Source organism: Lytechinus pictus, chromosome 15 (genome assembly GCF_037042905.1).
Source record: "Lytechinus pictus isolate F3 Inbred chromosome 15, Lp3.0, whole genome shotgun sequence".
Lineage (NCBI taxonomy): Eukaryota > Metazoa > Echinodermata > Echinoidea > Temnopleuroida > Toxopneustidae > Lytechinus > Lytechinus pictus.
The window spans coordinates 9,153,093-9,169,624 of NC_087259.1; the positions used below are offsets into that span (position 1 = coordinate 9,153,093).

At 36.6% G+C, this 16,532-nt stretch overlaps 1 protein-coding gene across 1 annotated transcript; it reads right to left on the reverse strand.

Annotated features, from left to right (window-relative positions):
• Positions 1-425: 425 nt before the first annotated feature.
• On the reverse strand, positions 426-12,052 carry LOC129278309 (ZP domain-containing protein-like). The gene is made up of 6 exons (XM_064110528.1): positions 11,885-12,052; positions 11,227-11,406; positions 10,053-10,270; positions 8,238-8,337; positions 5,491-5,686; positions 426-722 (listed from the first exon to the last, which is right to left on the reverse strand). The coding sequence occupies exons 1-6, from the start codon at positions 12,032-12,034 to the stop codon at positions 568-570; spliced, it is 999 nt and encodes a 332-aa protein (XP_063966598.1). The 5' UTR covers positions 12,035-12,052; the 3' UTR covers positions 426-567.
• Positions 12,053-16,532: the final 4,480 nt, after the last annotated feature.

The window sequence follows — 16,532 nt, forward strand, 5'->3', positions numbered from 1 at the left end:
CACTCATTTAGGCTTTCACGTGTGAGCAGAACTATCTCAACAAGTAAATATACTACATACCAAAAGCTTTCCTTTAACTGAATGAATGTGAAGAATGTTAAAAAGCGAAGTTCTTGATATTGGTTTTTGCCATTAGGAATGTAGACTAACACTAAGAAGAATGTAATCTAACACAAACAAAGAAAACAAAATGATAGTGAGCGTGCGACTTTTGGATTTGTCCCGATTCTTAAAGATTCATGCAAAAGGATTTGAATTCAAATGTTTAAGATTTAGAACTCAAATCCACAGTGCATACAATCAATTTTTAAGTTCGGCAGGACCCTTTAATGGCCGATCTAGATTTATTTAGAATTCAGGAAATTTATAATGTAGAATGGATTAAAAATACAACTGGACGAATTAAACGAATCGACAACCCCAGCCTTTAAGCTGAATTTTTCTTAAAGTTGCATCACGACCATTCAGCTTTCACTCGAATAATCATATTAAGATTATTTATATTTTTCTCAATTTCGTTAAATAAACCATTGTCTACTTAATTCATGTTCATTGTGAAGCATAATCCTACTCGGTATTATCCACCCTCTGATAGCCAATTAGTTCAGGACGACGATGACGACACATGCGCACAATCACCAGCGCCATGATGACGGTCAGGGAGAAGAGAACACAGAGGGCGCTCACTGCTACGGTCATCAGAAGGTCCTGATACTCGGGTCCTAGATGTTTAAAATACAATTTCAAATAATCCTAAGGATTAATTAAGACAGGCTTAAATCTTTTCTACAACACGTTCAACGTAAACTTGTTCTGACAAGAAACGAAACATTCCGCTATTTGATTAAAACGTGGGCCAATTTTACTTCAATCATACGCTTTCAGTAACTCAGTGGTCCGGACCAGGCCCGCACGCGCGTTTCCGTTTTACACCCTGGCGAAGGCATTTTCCGCAAAAATAGCCACAAAGCGACTAGTGAAGAGTCTACACACGTCGCTGGTTGCAGCGTGCGACACAGGCGAGCCCCGCGCCACACCACCGCATGCAATCTGCACAGTTACTGATCAGAGCATAGAGTTCCTCGGCACTTCATGTACAGAGAGCAGTCATATGAGTGAAATCCGAACATGCTTTTGCAGTTACGTTTTTTTAATGAAAAGTTATGAAAAATATAAATTAAATATAAATTATTAACTAAATGAATAGAATGACAGACAAAATAAAAATAAACAGATACATATAATAGAAAGAAAATTGAAGTTTGATGGATTGATACACTTAGATGCCGAAAGATAGATATAGAAGACTGATAAATAGATAGAGACATAGATAGATAGATAGATAAATAGATAGATAGAAGTAAAGAGAGAGAGAGAGAAAGACAGAGAGATGGATAGATAGATAGATAGATGGGGGGGGGGGAGAGAACTTGAGAGATGGAGAGATGTTATAGATAGATAGATATATGGACGGATTAAGAGAAATAGAGAGAGAGAAAAAAAGACAGACAGATGGATAGATAGAGAGAGAGAGAGAGAGAGAGAGAGAGAGAGAGAAAATCTGAGAGATAGATAGATGTTAGATAGATAGATAAAGAATGAGAGAGACAGATAAGATAGACAAATTAACAGATAAATAGAAACTGTAGTTACATAGATAGCTAGATAAATAGATAGATAGAAGATAGAGAGAGAGAAATAGAGAAAGACAGACAGATGGATAGATAGATAGAGGGGTGAGAGAGAGATAGAGAATTTGAGAGATAGGTACATGTTAGATAGATAGATAGATAGATAGATAAAGAATGAGAGAGACAGGGAAGATAGATAAATTAACAGATAGATAGATACTGTAGTTACATAGATAGATAAATAGATAAAATATAGATAGATAGATATATAGATGGGGGAGAGAACTTGAGAGATGGAGAGATGTTATAGATATCTCCAAAACACATTTTATGATTTTTTCAAATAAAAAAAGAAATAATATTGATATAAATATTCAATTAAACAACATTCAGATTCAAGAGGTGCCTTCGTTAACATTCTTGGGTGTAATCGTTGATAATAAGCTTACTTGGGGTGAACATGTTGGTGTCATCTGTAACAAGATTGCAAAAAATGTTGGTGTATTATACAAATTATGCAGCTTTCCTAGAGAGATTTTAATTCTTTTATATAATACTTTAATTTTACCTTATTTAAATTATTGCAACCCAGTCTGGGGAAATTCTTTCAAATGTCATATCAACAGATTATTTCTTTTACAAAAAAGAGCAATACGAATAATAAATCATGCCCCATACCTTGCCCATACTCAACCAATATTTTGTCATTTGAGAGTACTAAAACTTGAAGATATATTTAAGTTCAACATTGCAATTTTCATGTACTCTTGCCATAATAATGTTTTACCGAAGACACTGTTGCAATATTTCTGTACAAATAGTTCCATACACATGCATATGACTAGGAATGCATCAAACTTTCACTTGCCATTTTTTAAAACCTCTTTGTATAAACAATCAATATTTTATCAGGGTCCTGTCATTTGGAATTCCATTCCTTGCCAAATTCGTAACAGTAAATCTCTAAATGTTTTCAAGAAAAAATATAAGACTTTTTTACTGGATCATTATCATTTGCATTAATATTGTAGGCTCTTGTATCATAGTTTTGTTTTTGTCTAGGGTCTGTACGGTATTTTGTTTTCTTAATTTTTAGTATAATTGTGTTATTTCAATTTATTTCATTAAGTATCTTGGGTTGGCGTTTATAAGGCTCGTCCTTTTTTGCCACTGCCCTCACTCATGCTAACTGGATTTTAATGTATATTCGTGTCATCTATCTTATCTGTTTATATGTTTGTACTTTGTTGATTTCTTTTTATGAGTGAAAAATAAATACGAATTGAATTGAACGAGATAGATATATATATATGGACGGAAAAAGAGAAATAGACAAAGAGAGAAAAAAAAAGACAGACAGATGGAGAGATAGATAGAGGGAGAGAGAGATAGAGAATTTGAAAGATAGATAGATGTTAGATAGATATATAGATAGATAGATAAATAGAAAGAGAAATAGAGAGAGAAAAAAAAGACAGACAGATGGATAGATAGAGAGAGAGAGATAGAGAATCTGAGAGATAGATAGATGTGAGATAGATATATAAAGAATGAGAGAGACAGAGAAGATAGACAAATTAACAGATAGATAGATACTGTAGTTACATAGATAGATAGATAAATAGATAGATAGAAGATAGATAGATAGAGAGAAATAGAGAAAGACAGGCAGATGGATAGATAGATAGAGAGAGGGAGAGAGAGAGAGAGACAGAATTTGAGAGATAGGTAGATGTTAGATGAATAGATAGATAAAGAATGAGAGAGACAGAGAAGAGCGACAAATTAACATATCGATAGATACTGCAGTTACATATAGATAGATAGATAGATAGAAGATAGATAGATAGATTGATAGAGAGAGAGAGAACTAGAGAAAGACAGATGGATAAATAGAGAGAGAGAGAGAATTCGAGAGATAGATAGACGGATAGAGAGAAACAGAGAGAGAGAAAAAGACAGACAGATGGATAGATAGAGAGAATTTGATATATATATATATTGGATTTTATTGCAATAAAAACTATCAAAATACAATCACAAGCAGTCAAAGACTGAAATAAGTGAATGTTTACATACAAATAGAATCATAACAAAATATAAAGTAAACATTATAAATAAATATCAAATACAATACAAATTCATACGGATAAAAAAGAAATGTATCATAAATAAATACAAAAGGCCAAAAGTAAAGTGTCACCAAAGAAGAAAAAAGCGGAATGAAAGATTAAGAAGAAAGAGGTGAGAGAAGGGAAAGAAATTGGGATAAGACAAAGAGAAGGGAAAGCAAGAGGTGGAATTTGAAAGAGAATAGGAGGCAACCTTCAGAAAAAAAAACTCATTATGCAATACAAGACATTTAACAATGGTAACAAGTAAATAAAGTAGTAATTGAATCGAATCGAGCACAAAAAAGGGAAAAGTAGAGCTGAGGAAATAGACTCCCGAAGGAAGTCGAAGCAGTGTTGATATTGCACATGAGTAGATTAATAGATGGATAGAGAGGAATAAAAGAGAGACAGATGGATAGATAGAGAATTTGAGAGATAGATGTTAGATGGATAGATAGATAGACAGATAGATAGGTAGATAGAGAATGAGATATATCATGTACCATAGATTGATTTATAACATAGATAGTGGATAGACAGATATGATAGATATAAGGATAGATATAATATGAAAAAAAAGTAATTATGTGTTTTGTTTTTCAATATTTTAGCTATAATTCGTTTTCCTTCATATAAACGATCATGTGCGATAAAGTAAAAAAAATCATGAAGCCAACGTATATACTTCAGCGGAACAACCAAAATACAGAGACTGAAGCTTTCGGTCTATAAGCTCAGCTGCATTTGCACGTATGTTCTGCGGATATCTTCGGTGCGGACTTTTGGATCGCGCGCCCAGCTGATTATGTAAACCATGGACCTACTACACAGTAGGTCCATGTGTAAACAAACGTAGACGTAGACTCTTCACTAGTCGCTTTGTGGCTATTTTTCCGGAAAATGCCTTCGCCATGGTGTAAAACGGAAACGCGCGGCCCGCGCCAGGCGCCGACCACAGAGTTTATGAACGATACAGCGTGGCCAGGGAAAAAAATCCAATTATGCCAGAGGAGCAGCGAAATTATGCTAAATCGCGAAAAATTATGCCAAACCGTTTTGGACCCTAGGATTTTCCACAGGGAGGGGGCAAAACCGTCCGCCAAAAAAATTTGACAAGCAAAAAAAAAAAAAAAAAAAAAAAAAAAGTTCTTCAATCACAAATAAAGGATTTCGTACCAGAAAAAAAAATTGACAAGCAAAAAAAATAAAAATAAAAAAAGTCTTCAATCTTCAAATAGATCAAAATTATGCTAAATATGCTATTATTATGCCAGATTCTTTGCTAAAAAGAGTCTAATTATGCCCCAAATTATGCTGAAAGGGTAGAAATTATGCCAGAAAAAAAGTCTAATTATGCCAGAATTATGCCGCCATAATGAATTATGCTGTAAGGGTCGAAATTATGCCAGAAAGCATAATTATGCCAGTTCTGGCAACGTTGGAACGATAGCAGCAACAGACCCCGGCCAAAATTCCTTGCACGGACAAAGGTAACAATACGGAGCAAGGTGCGGAGCTAGTATTTAGTGCGGTAGGGATCTATTGGATTCTGTGTGTGCGCGCAACACAAAGCGATGAATGAGCTCAGCGCGGTCAATCGGGTCTCATCAATAGGCCTATGCCTCGCTATTATTCTTTGATGATTCCTTGATTAGATCGGGTATTAAGAAGTAACTCTCCAACATTGAATATTCAGGACACAACGGTGACAAGCTCACAGTGATGGTAGTAAAGAAGGTACTCACCGCCATCGGCGGTATCAAACAACATAGCCCTGCTGGAACGCGAGGCATCAGAAAGAGGACCGCTAGTGATGGTATGGGGTTTGGACCGGTAGCCCGCGGGTTGCAGACTTCGGCGAGATCGTGAGAGGCATCCTTGAGTGCAGCGGGAGCCCGAGTCGTTGTTGTCACAGATCAGGATTGAGCAGTGAACGTAGACCTGATTCGAGAAAATACAGCGGGAATCACTATGATAAGGTAAGACATTACTTAAGGCTTTGATATCCTGATATCAGACACTTGACGTCATACACCAATGAATTATGAAATCCGAAAATAGATGGCCTAGGCCGAGATCTATCCATGTTTTTACCGAATACTAAGTATGCACTTGTACAGGGCCCGTCCCTTAAGTTCTAAAGGGTAAAATCTTGGCCTACTTCTCAGATAGTTTATTGGTAGGCCTATACTATAGACTCTTATAGCACATCGACTAAACCAATTTGGCCCATAGGCCAACTATCAATTTAGTCTACTCGTCGTTTTGTCTAAACTAGGTCCTACATTTTGTTTAATATCGAATTTGTAATTCTCATTTAATGTCCAGTTGGTCTATAAAGACTATATCTAGATCTATATTGTAATGTTGAACCAAGTGGATATTAGTCACAATGGGAAATTTTACAAAATGATTGGTGATGAACAGACCAAATCATTATCAGAGGAGGTAGGATTGACTATGTGGGAGGATACGAGACAGAAACTAGATTGTTACGGAACCTGCCTTTCTACAGTGCCTGTATAAGCAGCGGCGTAACAGGGGTCGGTGGCCAGGGGGGGGGGGGGGGGCAAGAGCCCAAAATTTCCCGGTCATATCTTGGTATGAACAGGTGTAATGGTGTAATGAGGCGACTATTTTGAGAAGGCCAGATATTGCTTATAAGGTAGAATTTATCTTTTTAAAAAAGTTGCGAGCGAGCGAAGCGAGCGAGCCAAAATTTTGACCTTTTTAATACCAAAATCAAATTTTATGATAGACTCTGACATGATATCCAGAGAATATACATTTCACTCTTCTCTCTTTAGATTCATTTTTTGTGGTCTGTACGCCATTGTGAACAGGATTCTTTGCGGCAGTAGCGTGAAGAGTAAAAAAAAAACGATGGGCGCAGTATAGCACATGTGCTAAAAAGCTGATTTATATAAGTCCCGAGCGAGCGAAGCGAGCGAGAAAAAAAAATCACCTTTTCATGATCGAGAATCTAACTTTGAGCTATTCTTTGACATTATATTCAGTAAATAAAATTATATCCTACACTTTTCCTTTCTTTTCTTTCCTCCTTTTTCTTGTTCTTGTTTGTTGAACTTTTTTGGGCCATGGCCCAACCCTTCCATACGCTGTGCTGTGCGGTTGGGTTCCGGGGCAGAGCCCCCGGAACTTCTTGATATCAAAGCCATTTAAACCTCGCAGATTGCCGCTCTTTTAATCAAATTGCGGGCATATACAGAATATAGCTTTTACACAACACATTTATTCAACCCAGTTGCGTAATGAACCAAATATTTTGAGGGGGCAAAACATAGCAATGTGGGAAAAATTTCTATGAAGTCGCAAGCGTGTAAAGCGAGCTGGAAAAAAATTGCCTTTTGAAATTAAATTCTAATTATGTGATAGATTTTTCCATTGTTTTCAGCAAATAACACGTTTCATTGTTCCATTCATTTCATTATACGTTGTCTCCTATAATTTCTTTTATTTCCTCTTGGGTGTGGAACCAAGACCGCGCCTGTATGCCAGTGATTGAACGGGGCGTTATAGAGCCATTTGAAAGTTATAAGTGAAGAGCCCTTACTGCGTGGGGTCTGGGGCAAAGCCCTGGTAGCTTATTTGCATAAAATTTAGCAAGCTTATAGCACAATGTTGTATGCAGACCATCTTTCTTCCCGCTCTTTAATTTCAATCATCGGCAGCCCGGTCGTGTTATTATTTTTTTCATTGTCCATTTTCTTTGTTTTCCAATTTAGCTTTTGACTAATTACATTCTACATTCGTTTCCCGCTATTGTTTGCCATTTTGTCATCTTTTAATTTATTTCCCACCATGCTATTGCATTATATAGGCTTATTTCGGAATGATTTGTTCTTTCTCAAATGTTCTTATTTCGTACATCTTCCCACTTTCCTTCCTTTTCCATTAAAAAAAGTTTTTTCTTCGTTTTCTTTTCACTTTCCCTTTCCTTTTCCTCCTTTCCTTTTCCCCTTTCCTTCCCCTTTCCCTCTCTTTCTACCTCCCTTTTTTTATTTTTCCCGTTTTTATTTTATTTTCCTGGTGAAATCCGCCATTTGGGGGAAGTTACAAATTGATTCAGAGATTGGAGCCTTGGTCACGTCTTTCGGATGGTGACGTTAAAGGTCGGTCCCAGTAGTAAATAATCATATCTGATTGATACACTTCTTAAAAAACCTCTCTCACACACCTTTTCTTGCGCATGCGTATTTTGGATGGTGACGATAAAGGTCGGTCCCAGACTAAAATAATCATATCTGATTGATACACGTCGATCTGTAAGAAGAAAAAAACTCACACACACCCACCCTCAGACACCTTGTCTTACGCATACTATAATTATTGCCTTGTAAACTCATCGCAAATCTCAAGCGCAAATGTGATGATAAAAAAGTTTGACAATCCATCTGTATGGATGATTATCGGTCGTGTCATGTTTCCAGGATTCAACGTTGGTTGTATGGAGTAGGTAGTGCATACTCACCCTGTCATATTCACCAATAAAGGCGAAAGCAGCGATAGTGAATGTCTTGAAAGTTTGAGGGAACCCTGCGTGTATGTACGTTGTGCTGTCAATGGCACATCTACAAGACAAACCGTTGAAAAGAAATAAGCTTACAAACAGCTTTGTTTTATCAGAGTAGTGGTTTAACTTAAGTAGGCCAAGTGCTTGGATTTAGGCTCCTTTAAGCCCATACAATGAATGGTAGTTTTTAGTATGCATCTATCTCTTACCCATCATCAGATCATAAGTTATGAAAACATTACCCTAACATGACATAGATCACACTCACATGAAATGATTTGCGTCTACACTCTGATAAAGGATTGGTCAAAATAGGCAATGTGTTGGTGAATATGTGTCCCACTTGCCGACCGACAAAAATGGTCCAATCAACCACAGTCAGACCGCAGGTCCCTATGCTAATGAGCAAAAAGGTCAGATTCATCCAAATCATCTCGTGGCTGAATCCTCCTCCTTGCAAAATCTCGTGATTCGTGAGATTTTCTTTCTCTTAGAATTTACCTGTTTTAACCTCAAGTTAAATGAAATATTATTGCACCATCAGATAGAGTAAAAGTTACTCTTTCATATTGGTCATTTATTTTGTATACAATATTTTGTTAAATAAGTAAATTTCTGGCCTGAAATTGTGCCTCAAAAATGAATTTTCTTCCTCTGTTTTCTTTTGCAAATTATGCAAAACTTTTTATTTTGAGCCTCAATGATATGTATATCACCATAAAGCTGAACTTCTGTACTTTCTCACAATGCCACTCTTAATATGCGGCACCTTTTAATCGGGTCAAGATCACACTTTTCCCACCAAGGTACAAGACGAGATTTCTGAAATTTTGTACTTGCATGAAATCCAGAGTTCTGATTGGCTGGATAAGGTTCACAGAACAACAGACGCGGGGTATTTGAGGAGATTACCACATGGGAAGTGTGACCTTCCCACGAACCCAGGCACTGGAACCGTTGGAATTTGCCATTGTGTGGTCTTTTTGACAAATTAGAGTGCAGTATACTTGTTTTCAAGCTGCTTTAAGTACTTGGCAAATGAAAAGTGTGATCTTGACCCGATTAAACCAATTCTTATTTTGAAACCTATATCATTTCTAAGCATACATATTCAGCTTTATCATGATATAAAAATCATTTAGGCTCAAACAAAAATAAAGTGTGAAAATAGCAGCTTTTGTCAGGTGAAAATATTTATTTTGTAGCATATTTTAGATCAAAATTTTAACCTATATTACAAAATCTTTGAATAAATCCAAACACATGACCTGAAAGAATGATTCTTCTTCTTTACAATGGTACCAAATTCATGAAATTCGATGCATAATTAGAGCAGCAATGACCGAATAAAAATAGGTGTTTTGGTCCGCATCAAGCTCATTAAATATGCAAAACATCTCAAGTCATGAATATCACTTGAATGAAAGAAGCCACTTTCTTGGGACCTGTAGTCTGACTGACCAATTTAGTTTTAGAATCTACCAGGATTTGGGTTACATTAACCAATCCTTTTAAGAGTACTATATCAATGACAGGCTGTTCTGCTTTTCCCTGGTACACATTCACGTATTACCCTTTCTGATAATATGAATACTAAACAATATCATTGAAATGACAAAATAATGTGAAAACAAATGAACGACTCGATATGAAAAATTCTGGAAAAATAATGTAAGCCAATAAAAATGTGGGTAGTACTTGTCGGAGCTGAGCGGTATGATATACTGTATCTATTTATATTTAAGTGAAGGAATATCAGACAGACGGAAGTACCCATTTTCAATAATGTCATAGCGATGATCATCCATTGGGTCTGATGATCCTGTTGCCCAACACGACTCGATGAGAAGGGTGAGGTTTGTGACCGAAGCTAGGTGGATACCAAAGTATAAGGGAGTGCCGAGTGTCACTCGTCCCGAATCGTTCGCAGGCGTTTGAAAGTTGGAGCTGTCATACCGCTCCATGCGGAGTGAAAACTCACCATACCTTTCCTGGAAATTTAATATAGAAGCGAGAGATTCCATTCCAGATACTGATCATACCCATGTGTGAGAATGTGGGGGAAGTGAGGTGAAAGCATGGAGGTAGAGAGAAACTTCTATGGTGAAAGTGACACAATTTTCGAGACGCATGGCATATTTACCTTAAAAGTATAATTGTCTTTGGAGTTAAATTCAGGTGCAAGGAGGAGGGGGGGGGGGGGGGGAATCAACGTGTCCATCAAAATGAAAAGCAGGCCAATAGCACCAATGGTGGTTTTGTGTTCTTAGAGGTTCAAACAAATTTAGCGGGTATACCAATTTTCTGAATGTGGGAGGAATTCAGGAGAGCCAAAAAAAATAATAAATATATATATAAGACTACGCCCAACCAATTAGTGGAAATACCAAACATGATGTAGGTCAAATCCTTGACAGATAGGCAGTTGAAAAAACCCGTCAATCTTCTGATTTTAACAATATAATTATATACCCATTGTCTATATTCCTTGACCGTATCATACCTTATATAATGAATTATTAACTTATTTAGGGAATATTGGATGGCCTTGAGTGGGATGCGAAAAAATTTTGTACGAGCTGAAGAACAATATTGGATGAATCGGAGACGAATCCAATATTGTTCTTCAGCGAGTAACAATATTTCTACGCATCCCACGAAAATTAGTCATCCAATATTATCATTAATGCAATTTCATTGTGACGTAACAATAGCTTAATGCGCCCAATCATTTATTAACCAATGATAAGCTTGTGGGCGGGGCAAAATATTCATTTCGTCCAATATTTTCAATATTGGATGGTTTTCATATAGGCATGCACGTTAAACATCAGTTTTAATCTTTTGTTTCTTTGAAACAACCTCGCAAGACGTCAAAAAATATCTGCGCCTCTAAAACCCTACATCTAAGTTATAATACGACATGTGACACTGATCTACAACTTACCTCGTGGAATACATATTGCTCGGTCTTGGGCAGGAAGGACTCGCCAAGGATCTGTGTCCTCTTAAGATTACAAGTCACAGGGATATGAAGATAGTGTTCTCTGGTAATGATGGTTCCGTTTTCTGGACTTGGCTTGTAAAACGTCACCTTGTTGGTAAATATCACATTCTCCTTATCTTGCTGCATGATGAGGTAGGTTACAATTACGAAAAGAGAAGGAACAATGTTAATTAATGAAAAAACGTGTTACCCGCAAGTCACTCTCAATATTGCTTTAAACCTATCAAGACTTTTCACAATTATTGTATACATTTCAAAGATAAGACTATTAAGGACTATGGTAATTTAAAATGGTAACATAACCTCATGATAGAGCCTTCTACTTAGAAATGTGTTTAAGGTTTTTGCTCCATCCAAATGGCGTGATGATGATCTATCTTTGATGATATTAGTGTGTGATCTCAAGGGACGATTAGTCGATCACTAGCGTCTTCTTACACCCCTACCTAAAAGCTCTACATCCTCTAGAGCATTCAGATAGGCTTATGTCAGGTGAACATCATATGCTTCCATCGGGGGATGACTCAATAACCACATTCCATTTTTATCAAGTGTTTTAAAAGTGAATTCACTTTACAAAGACTTTCGATCATCAAACCTCTTGTTTTGTGCCACATCTGTTGTACATGGTGGTGATTGCAACATGTTGACTGTCGTGATCGTAACCAACACAAGACTCGTCTTCGAAATGGACATCACGGGCGTTGTCGTCAATCTCAAGAAGCGCTCTGTCCATAATGAGCGTCATTGACACACTGTCGCAGGTAAGATCTACCTTGGTTAGAAACAAATCAAGTTTTACTAATTCCGAAAAAAATCAACTCATTTTTTATAATTAGAAGTCAAAGATAGCACACAATATTATGTCAGCACGACCAGAGAAACGCCAAAAATATTTATTGCCGATTGATGTTTATCATCCGGTTTATCAAATGATCTTATTTATAAATGTTTTAAGTGTCATTTTTCGTGCTCATCAATTTCTCTTTAACTGTTATTAACTACAAAAAATTATTTTGAAATTCGAATTATTTTATTATGTTTTTTTTTATATGAGTAAATAACGTGAGGTGAATTAGAGAGACGAGATAAGAATCGTATACAATAATCATATCGGGTATACCAACTTACCCGTTCTATTGAAACTCTCAGTTGTAGAAGATGATAGGCCTACTGTTGTTATGACAAGATCTGTACGAGAGATGGGTAAATGGGAAAGGAAGGGAAGGAAAGAGGGAAATGCGAATATAATTTTGAGAGGGGGAGGCGAAGTTGAACTTCCTTCCCGTTTCTCATGTTTGGGGCGGAAGTTTGAAGATAGCGACTGGGAGAACTAAAGCAAGCACGAATCGCGCCAGCGAACAGTTTCAGTGCATTGACTGCGTTTTTCATTTCGCCTTATTCAGATTTCTTCCATTGTACACCTATATTAATACTTTGTTTCTATTTAAATTGATTATATTGTACTTGTTTTTTGCTTACGTTCTGTTTAAATTGTAAAGCGCTTAGAAACTGTAATGTATTAAGCGCTATATAAAAGCTCCATGTAATAATAATAATTATTATTAATGGATTTTTAGTCAACATAATTATCTAATTTTGACGGATGTATTGCATCTTTGCAAGTACTATTAATGTGTCTCACATTCGCAATTTATGACATATAATAAGTTCTAGAAGTATAGTTCCGAAGAATCGCGCCACTGACTAATTAAGAAAAGTGTCAATTATATAACAAACAAGAGATCCGTCTTTGAACACATTCAGGATTGTCACTCACCACTGCATGTTGGGATGCCAGGGGGGTTCCAAGAACCATCATCGCAGGTACTTGTGCAATCATCTGAAATGCAGTTCAGGGGACCATCAAATTCATTTAAACATCCGTATCTAATTCTGTCTCCGTCCCGATAGTAAAGAGTAGTGGTCTCATTGATGACTGGATCGTCGGCAGTGTCGTAGTAAAGACCTTCACCAAGTTCCCCAGGAAACAAGGAACAATAGGCTTAGATCATGTAGATAGATAGATTAATACATACACGTCAATGCTTGCTCGTTCTCTTTCAGAGAATGTATATAGGCCTGCAATGTACAATCAACCAAGATTTATGCACCCGAACATTGGCATCCACGACGTTCAGGCATATACGCCCATAATATTTCCAATCGTCTAATGCCAATTCGTTCAGTTGCCAACCCGTCGGTTCGTCCACTATCCACATGATCTAATTTCCAATTCGCCCACTCACCATTTCGTCTATAACCAGTTGGTCCAATAGCCATTTAGTCCATAACCATTTGGTCAAACTTGACTCAGTGTTAATTGTGCAAAATGAATGAAAATTGGATATTAGACCACCTGGTTATGAGAAGAAATGGTCATAGACTAATATGATTAGACGAAGTGATGATTGGACCAAATGGTTGTTAAACGAATTAGACTAAAAGAAAGTAGACCTTGTGGTGAGTTAACGGGTTGGCAGTAGACGAATTGGCAATTTACCTTTTAATACGTTATCTTATACTTGCCATATACATTAAAGATTGGGCAAGGTAAAATGATTTGGGATCACCCTACATCTGACCCGAGTCGAGCCTATGGAACATAGATATAAGAGACACTTCACATTATTTGATTTCAGATAACCGTTGACGTTAGTGTTTTTCACCTTTAAACATGTCCCAGGAGGGCCCAGGACTCCCAGGAATTCACACCAAGGTGATATTTTCAAGGACCTAAGTATTCCAGACTTAGAAGAACCTCCTTTATCAACATCATCTCTCTCTATATATATATATTCCTCTATCAGTTATTTGAACGGCAAGTGCACTCCGACATAATTAACCGGATAAAGGAACAACAACTGGTTCAAAATAAATACAAAGAAGGAAGAGAAGAGAAGATGAAAATGAAAAAGAAAGATAAAAAAATGAAAGATGAAAAGAAGAAAAAAGAACAAGAATAAAAATTAAATTAAGGAAAAAAAAAATAGAAGGATAATGATAAGCAGAATGAAAAATTAGAACAAAAGATAATAATAAAAACTTTGTCATTCAACTCATGAAATGACTTACCCAAACATGACGGCTCAGCGGAAAATAATAAAGTGCTGTTATCGCATGTTCCCCATCCTGATCCGGTAAACTGGCCCTTATTACGGCATGCGAAGTTGGCAGTTTCTCCGTGATTAAAAATCGTTTTCACAGTGTCATTTTCATCCATTGACTGTATATCATCGTCTCTAATTAATTCAGTTGCGTTGCATTGAGCTGTGGAAGTATGAAGAGTGATACTTATAAATATTCATTTAATCAGTGAAAAAGTATATTATGCCATATGCATTTATAATGCGAAATGTGAGTGATCAATTTTGTGAAGAAGGGGGGTACGTTGGGGATGCCTTGAGAATAATCAAAAATGAAAACGTAAAACGGAAGTAGGAGGTCCCGAGGTGAATGTAGAGGATGAAAATAAATATACATGTACACAGTACGAAAATGTAGTAAAAAAATGTGCACCGGGGGTTTGAGCTTCTTTACAGAAAAGGAGCATCTCATTTGTCTTACCATAGCACAGGCCGAAAGAAGGATCAGGATTCCAAGTTCCATCAGGGTAGCAGTATATCACACCATCCGGCAGGCCATATGAAGTGTGGCCCTCCTCACAGCTGAGCACCAGCAAATCGTAATCTCCATAAGCTGGTTGCTCAGGTTCAATGATGATTGCATAAGGATTCGTAAGCACGGGTCCAGAACATGCTAACCGAGATGTACAAAAAAGTTAATTTTATGCCTATATCAAAATCAGTGTGAAACTGCTTATCAGATAACCCCCAAAATATTAAACATAAAATCTGGGAGTACTCAAGTCTCGAATTCGATACAAATGATTATGAAAAGGGAACGCCACACTGACGTTTTAGGGCACGCAAGAGAGAGTCATTCAGACGCCCACTGTCCTCCGTTAAATATCGCGACCATTCGTAATAACAGGCTATCATTTTTTAAACCAACCCTTCTAGAGATTTCGTTTTTATTCACTGAGAAGAATTACATTACAAAGTATAACAAATATACTACGTCAATTGTTTATTATGCCAGCTTAAAAAATAGGGCCTGAAACAAGACTAAAAATATTTTCGATCGGTTCCGAGAAAACCGAAAACCCATTGCCGACATTACTAAGACATATTTTGATAATTCCATGTAGAAACACAAGTTGATAAATAATTTTAAGCAATGAAATAATAATAAAAAACCCCAAATCTTACGTCTACTAGAAATTGATTGGCTAAATTACCGTGAATCTTTACACTATACTAAACTATTTAATCATTCAATTCTATTTCTTGAAATCAAGAATTAAAGTTATGATATGCATATATAGAAATTGTTAACTAAACAAACTCATTTTTGATATCAGGAAATTAATTATTGGTCACAAGAATAAGAGTTCTTGATAATAAAATGAATTCTTTGTATTTCATAAAGAAATATAATTTCATGAGAAACGACTTGCCATAAACGTAGGGTAAACACGGTACACCGGCTAACATATCAATGTGAGACACGATAAAAATCCGACGTCATATTTTGTGTTCTTTTCCCCCTTTCTTTATCTTGTTCTTTTTCGCTCCTATCAATTCCGTATTTTCACTTCCCCTTCGTGTTCTTTCCACTCTTTTCTTCAAATTATTCTCTTCGTCTGGATATATCTTGCCGGAGAGTATGCGTGCTATGGTATTGAAAGATGAGATTCTAAGCAATTCGTACTAATGATTCTGAAAACCCATATATACATATAAATCATGGCTGTACGCAGCGTGGGGGGGGGGGGGGGACAGGGGGCTGCCCCCCAGAAATGTTGAAAATGTACATTTTTTTACTGAAAATTTTCACAAAAGTCACCAAGAGTATGCGCCAAATCCTTCAGTTTAACTTGACAAAATGCAAAAACGTCACAATGACAAGCCCGATCGCTTCGCTCTCTCGCTTTTGAGGTTTTTTTTTTTCGAAAAAGTTAACGCATGCTGCCCCACCCCCCAGCGAAATGTGTAAGGCGTATACATTTGAAGGTGCGTGTGTTTAAGGGGGGGGGGGGTAGGAGTGGACTTTAAAGAAAAAAATCTGCTTATGTTCGATGTTTTATTTAGTTTCAATCGATTAAATTTTATTTCTGAAATGTGTCTTATGTGAAAGTCATTGGATGGAATAATTACAAGTAATGCTCGTATTCAAAGCTATCC

Excerpts from the sequence above, each read along its gene's own strand:
- LOC129278309 (XM_064110528.1), bottom strand. The coding sequence starts at position 12,034 with ATGACGCTCATTATGGACAGAGCGCTTCTTGAGATTGACGACAACGCC. Across the intron at positions 8,338-10,052 it reads TATGACATTATTGAAAATGG|ATGTGCCATTGACAGCACAA; the intron begins GTACTTCCGTCT and ends TTTGTCTTGTAG. Across the intron at positions 5,687-8,237 it reads TTATTGGTGAATATGACAGG|GTCTACGTTCACTGCTCAAT; the intron begins GTGAGTATGCAC and ends TTCTCGAATCAG.